The sequence below is a fragment of the Lontra canadensis genome, unplaced genomic scaffold, assembly GCF_010015895.1.
Source record: "Lontra canadensis isolate GAN:19392208 unplaced genomic scaffold, GSC_riverotter_1.0 scaffold36, whole genome shotgun sequence".
NCBI lineage: Eukaryota > Metazoa > Chordata > Mammalia > Carnivora > Mustelidae > Lontra > Lontra canadensis.
In genome coordinates, this window is record NW_022631030.1 from 8515127 (window position 1) to 8522235 (window position 7109).

Here is a 7109-nt window from a genome sequence, read left to right on the forward strand (position 1 = left end):
TGCATATATACATACATATGTCTGTACATAATATATGTGTATATACACACATTCATATACATATATTCATACACACATATATAATGCACATTGAAAATTGAGATCATATGGGGCGCCTGGGTGGCTCAGTGGGTTAAGCCTCTGCCTTCAGCTCAGGTCATGATCCCAGGGTCCTGGGATCGAGCCCCACATTGGGCTCTCTGCTCAGTGGGGAGCCTGCTTCCCTCTCTCTCTCTGTGCCTGCCTCTCTGCCTACTTGTGATCTCTGTCTGTCAAATACATAAATAAAAATCTTTAAAAAAATTGAGATCATACTTTATATATTTGTAATTTGCTTTTTTATCAAGCAATGTACAGTATATATACATTTTTTCATGCTAATGTTTTCTACAATTTAATTTCAAAATCTATAGTTTCTAATTGAATACTTCTACTATGTTGTTTAATCAATTGCATACTGTTGAACATTTTTGTTTCTCCTTTCTCACAAACTCTACTTAGATGAATGTCTATATGTATTGTAATTTATTCATTTAAAAATTTTTAAGGTTCCAGAATACACTCCAGTATAACACCTTCATCCCTATTCACATGTTTTAGACTTAATTATAATTAAGAAATAAAGGGGGAAACAATCAACATACTTGCCTACAAATTAATTATATTTTACTTATTTTGTCACTACAGCTGGAAAAGCCCAGGAGGAATTGGGAAGAAAAGAAGTGTAAAGAGAGCTTTTAGCTATCAGATAAATATTAAGTAAAACATATCTTCTTCTATTTCTCTCCTTTTATAATAAATTTCCTGTGATTTGAAATGGTTACTATATTCTCAGACCAATGAAAATTTGAAGAATATTCCACAGTAAGAAAAGACATCTGTTTAATATGTAAATTCCATGTAAGTAAATATGAAAATGTCTATTAATAAACAAAAATCCTAAGTTGATTTCAACAGTGAATTTCAGAGGTTCACAGTTGTGTTTTATTATTTTGGTGATTGGAAATCCCTTATACATGAATTTTTTAAAAAGTATTTTATTTATTTATTTATTTTTAGAGAGAGAGAACGTGCAAGTTCGGGGTGGGGGCAAAGAGAGAGAGAGAGAAGATCTCAAGCAGACTCCACACTCAGTGCAGGGCCCTATGCGGGGCGCCATCTCATGACCCTGAGATCATAACCTGAGCCAAAATCAAGAGTCGGGCACTTAACCAACTGAGCCACGCAGGTGCCCTAAATGAATTCTCTCAAAATGAAGTGCCAGAATGCCAGTCTGATTTCAGGATGACATTCATTCAAGTTTCCCTACTCTAGGAGGGCAATCTTTGTACACATCACTCATTATCTCTTTGGAATAAATTCCTGATGCTCAATTGCAGGGTCAAAGGAGTAAACATGCATAGATCTTTTTAATACTGTCATCCAAAATAAGTCATACATTTCATTCCTATTACAAGCATACAAGAGACCTTTTGTCTGTAATCCCAGCCAAGACTGGATCTATTTTTCAGATCTTTATCAATTTGGTAGAATAAAATTACATCTCATTGTTGTTTTAAATTTAAGGCTGAATTTTTTCATGTACTTGTTAACCATTTGTACTTTTATCTTAAACAATTGCCTTTTCTTATAATCTGCCCCTTTACTTATATGCTGAGAACACTGATCTCTTTCTTACCGATTTGTAAGAATATTCATTATTGGCTCATATTTTGCAACAACCTTCTAATTTTAAGCCTTAAAAATTATTTTTCAATATTAGACATTTAAAATTTATATACATAAGATAAATGTAAATTAAAAAAGTATAGTCATGAAATAAAAAACTTGAAACTACGATCCATATGAAGAACTAAAATATTACCAAATACCAATGTTTGTGCTATTTTGCCTTTTCTAATCCCTATGGTCTGCCCAGAGATCACTGCTACACAGAATTTTATGTTTAAAATGCCCTGGTATTCGTAATAGTTGTATTTTTTATGTATTTAAGCCATGAAATGTATTACTTAATTTTTCTTCTTTCGTACTTTATAAAATCGGTAATATAGTTGTGAAGAGCAGGAATTCTGGAACTGGATTGCCTGGGTTCAAAATTGAGTGCTCACCTTACTAGTTGCAGAATCATGCAATGTTTAGTTAAGTTCCACCCTTTTTTCTCTTATTAAGGGAGGTTAATAATGATCGCATAGGGTATCTACCACATATAAAAGTTGTATTATATTTCATGCAGGACCTAGTCATTTTGTAGGAATGGGGGGGCCACCAGAATATAACTGACCATACAGTAGGAGTGTAAATTAATACCTTTTATTTGTTATTCTTATATTTATAGACATTTTCACTATTGGGTTAAAAAAAGGTATTTCTTATGGTTTCTTCTGCCTTTTCCCTTAGATTAGATGAATAGTTAGATACATTTTCTTTGGTTCTTTTATAGTTAAAAATTTTTATATCTAATTTTTAGAACACATGGAATATATTTTTGTATATACATGAGTATATATCTAACTGTACTTTTTTCTAAATACAAAATACATTGTTTTACCAGTATTTATTAACAATCTAACACTTCCTTACTGATTTGAAATGCTACTCTATCATATTCTAAATACTTAAATGTGCATGAGATTAGTTTAAGGTTTTGTATTTTCAACTGACCTATTATTCTAATGTGTTTTAAGTGAGTAAGGTAAGTATATTTTTCTATGTTCTCCTTTTCCTCTATTCCTTAACCAACTGCAGTTGGGTCTCTGCTTCTACCATTTCCATAAACTTGCCAAGTTTGTAAATTCCCAGTACAGAACCTGTTCTGATGCTTACTTCTCTCAACGTCTGTGCAATATTGAACACTACTGACCCCTTTTCCCTTCTTCAAATACTTAATTAACTTTCCTGCCACCAGAAAATCTCCTTTCTGGTAAAGTTATAAGTGTCCACATATTTCCCTGTCCAGAGTCAGTTTTAGAGTCACAGAATGTTAAGAATGGAAAGACCCAAATCACCAGTTACCTACACAATAACATCATAACCACTTGAAAAGAATTTTCAAGGTGCATATTCCTGAGCCCTGCCCTAATTGAGTAGGTCTGAGAAGGATCTAGGAGATCATAATTATAAGTGTTTCCTGAATGATTCTGACACATACCCAAGTCACAACTTTCCAAGTCAACTCTAGTAGTGTATAAGTCAACAACTGAGACACAGTTATCACAAGATTTTTTAAATAGATGGAATACTTGGTATAATCCAGCCAAGCCTTCTATTTTGCAGGTTACTAATCTGAGGTTCTGAAATGAAATGGCACTATTATATGGTGGCAAACCCAGAACTATACCCCGTTTACTACAGCTTGAACCCCAAGCAAATGGATAACGATCTTTGCAAAAACCCTTCTAAGCAGATAGTATTATTTTTCTCATTTTAGAATTGAGGAAAAAGATATCTTAAAATGCTAAGTAACTTTTTCAGAATCACATAATTAGCAGATTACAGACCTGAAATTTAAACCCAGGTAGTCTCACACCAGAAACTGTGAGCTTAATCTACCTTGCTGCTGGCAGTCTGCCCAATGCATGCCTCCCTTCCCCAGTTTCCTGAATACACACAGCCATCTATATAAAACGAAATCAATCTCTGTTTTCCATCACTGTGCTTAAGAGAAGATGGAAAAGAAAAGGAAGATGAAAGCAAAGTATTAAGAAACTCACTCTTGGAGGGAGAAGTGTTAACACTACTTTGAGTGACTCTTCTCCCCAAATATCTCCTTTTGACTCAAAATTTAAAGTCATATAGCAACATTCATTCATACCACCAATACTTGCTGAGCCTTTTCTAAGTGCTAAACACTTTGCTAAGCATTGGGAAATATACACGGTGACCTTCCTGACAGAGAAGACATATAATCAGGCAATGACAAAAGCATGTGAGAATTGTTTTCATTACTGTGGCAGGCCTGACTATTCCACTCTGGGAAATAAAAAACAGAGCACTTAAACTTTATAAAACAGGTTAGGTGGCTATTTCCCTTCAGGTGATGTCTGAAGCATAAACAGAAAACAAAGAGGGTTAAAAACAGGTAATAAGAGTGTGCTGGAAAAATATAGATAGATAGATGATAGATAGATAGATAGATAGATAGATGAGATAACCAATCAACCATGGAGGAAACATGAGCAAAAGGAATTTTCAAGGAAAGGTAGGCAAAGAAAAACAAGAGAATCCCCCCCCCCAAATACTCGAGAGACTATGGACTCTGAGAAACAAACTGAGAGTTTCAGAAGGAAGCAAGGATGGAGGGATGGGTGAACCTGGTGGTGGGTATTAAGGAAGGCACAGATTGCATGGAGCACTGGGTGTTATATACAAACAATGAATCATGGAACACAAGATCAAAAACTAATGATGTACTATATGGTAACTAACAACATAAAATATAAACAACAATACTCTATACACTTTCAAATGATTTCTTAAGATTTTTAAGAATCCAACTTGGAGAAATATATCTCTTTCTTACATAACCTACTCTCTTGTAGTTAACTTTAAATTTTCCTGCAAATGAGTCTCTTAAAGTTTTCTTATAACTAAATAAATAGAGCCAGATACTGCATTTGAAGGGGAAAAGAATTTCAGTATAATGGGACCTGTACCTCAATAAGGTAGGCACAGAATGCTATCAGTGTATATCTGAAAGTCATCTAACCTCACCCTTCTCTTCAGAAAAGACTTCCCAAAGGTCCTGGATAACCTAATACCTGAGGGATGGACAGGGTACATGAGGATGTTCTAGGGTGAGAGAAAGAGCTTGTGGGAAAATGTGCAACAGAACAATTATTAAATTTGGGGAACCTCAGTGTGACTTTAGTAGATTACCAGAGAAAAGGCAGAGAGGAGGGGGTTATAATAACAGAAAATCAGGCTGGAGACATGATCAAGGTTAAGATATGATCCTTGTTTGACATACCATGAAGCTTGGTACGTCTGAAGACAACTTCAGTGAACACAGTAAACTAAGGTAAATGAAATCTTATTGAAAGCATGGAAAGAGCCTTTTGGTTGCAATGCAGAGTGTGGATTTCAAGGGGTAAAGATAAGAGAGGGAAAGGCCAATCAGGAGGCCGGTTTCCAGATGACAAATGATAGTGCCATGAGGAGAACAAGAATTGTCAATACTTAATAACTTAGGTGTGGAGGAAAAGCAAAGTTAGAAGAATCAAGAAAAATACTAGTTTGGGATCTAAGCAATTTAGTAGAGGATGGTGCCATTCATGATGATGGAGATCACAGGAAGAGCTGCGAGTCTGTGAATGTTCCTTCTAAAGTATAAGAGGAAAACAGGGAAGGAAGAGAGAGAGAAAGAACAGAAAGAGGAAGAAAGGAGAAAACATAGTATTAGGCCCCCAATACTATTCTACAAACATCCATTTGCATTAATTTATTCTTCCCAATAACCCTCTAAAGTAATAGGATGCCCCTATTTTGGGAGAGTTTTCAACTTGGGCCTTCTAATTCCAAGTCCAACACTCTATTGACCTCATTTCTTTCTCCATGGGGGGAAAAAAAACCCTCTATAGAGGAACAAAGAGAATTTTAAAAGAAAGCTGTATTTTCTTATGACAATTAGTGCTGCTTTGGCTCAGGAAAATATTTTTCTATTCAAGCTTTTTTTCAGGGCAACCTTAACCTCCTTGTTCCTGAAGCTATAGATCAGAGGATTGAGCATAGGCACCACAATGGTGTAGAACACGGTGGACACTTTCCCCTGGTCCATGGACAAGACAGAAGAAGGATGAAGATACATGAATGCCCCTGACCCAAAGAAAACAGAAACGACAATTATATGTGAGCTGCAAGTGCTGAAGGCTTTGGACCTTCCTTCAGTGGAATGGATGCGAAGAATGCTAGCGAGGATAAAAGTGTAAGAGACAATGATAGTGAGGCTGGGCACACCGACATCAAAGCCCACAACAATGAGAACTACCAGCTCATTGACGTGAGTGCTTGTGCAGGAGAGCTCCAGGAGGGGGAGGATGTCACACATGTAGTGGTTGATGGTGTTGGCATCACAGAAGGTCAGCCTCAGCATGCATCCTGTGTGGGCCCAGGCACCAATAAATGCCCCCACATATACAATCACAGCCAGCAGAGAACAGACCTGAGGGGACATGGTGACTGTATACAGTAGGGGCTTACAAATGGCCACATAGCGATCATAGGCCATTACTGTCAATACATAGCACTCTGCACTGACAAAGAAGCAATAGAAAAAAAGCTGAGTCATGCATGCTGCATAGGAGATGGTGTTTGGTTCAGACACAAAGTTTACCAGCAATTTTGGGGTAATGACGGAAGAATAACAGAGGTCGATAAAGGATAAATTAAAGAGGAAGTAGTACATGGGTGTGTGAAGGTGAGAATTCAGTCCAATTAGAGTGACCAAGCCCACATTTCCTGCCACGGTGACAATGTAGAGTCCTAAGAACAGGAAGAACAGGGGCAGCTGGATCTCTGAAAATTTGGTTAAACCCACAAGGATAAACTCAGTGACTAAGGAACTGTTTCCCATATCCATGCTCTTCCAGTAGGATCTGAAAGATAGGAGAGTAGAATTACATTGAGGCAGAATCCAGACTTCCTATGTAATCCCATGCCAGGCCATTCTGGAGCCAAGAAGCCAACAGACTCTGCTGAGGTTTAGTTATTTTACAGGAAGTTATTTTACAGGATCTGGCTCTGCTCATATAAGATAAGACAAATATCTGGGAGGCATCAACATAGTTTCAAGTAACACTGGAAGAAATATTTCAAGAGGGGAAGAAGTATAGAAATTTCTCATCTTTCCCCTGGTTAAGTTGGTCATTAGTACTTTCTATTCCTTCATTTATTCCAGTTTGTACTTGTTAATCTTTAATCAGCACACTTTGGCTACCTATGCTGGCCACATCCAGACTGGACACCGTGTAGGGTGGAGACCATGAGCGCATGTCCATAGCAGGGTTGGGGAAACAGACTTACAGAGATTCTTTGGTTTCCTAAGCACACACAGCAAGAAAATACGTTAAGCCAGGAATGGAAGCTGGGTTTCGTTCATAGGAAATTCTCTAAGG

General features: G+C 36.8%; 1 protein-coding gene across 1 annotated transcript; it reads right to left on the minus strand.

Moving 5' to 3' along the window:
* Positions 1–5638: 5638 nt before the first annotated feature.
* On the minus strand, positions 5639–6574 carry LOC116874373 (olfactory receptor 145-like). Its single transcript, XM_032869036.1, has one exon. The coding sequence runs from the start codon at positions 6572–6574 to the stop codon at positions 5639–5641; it is 936 nt and encodes a 311-aa protein (XP_032724927.1).
* Positions 6575–7109: the final 535 nt, after the last annotated feature.

Excerpts from the sequence above, each read along its gene's own strand:
- LOC116874373 (XM_032869036.1), bottom strand. The coding sequence starts at position 6,574 with ATGGATATGGGAAACAGTTCCTTAGTCACTGAGTTTATCCTTGTGGGT.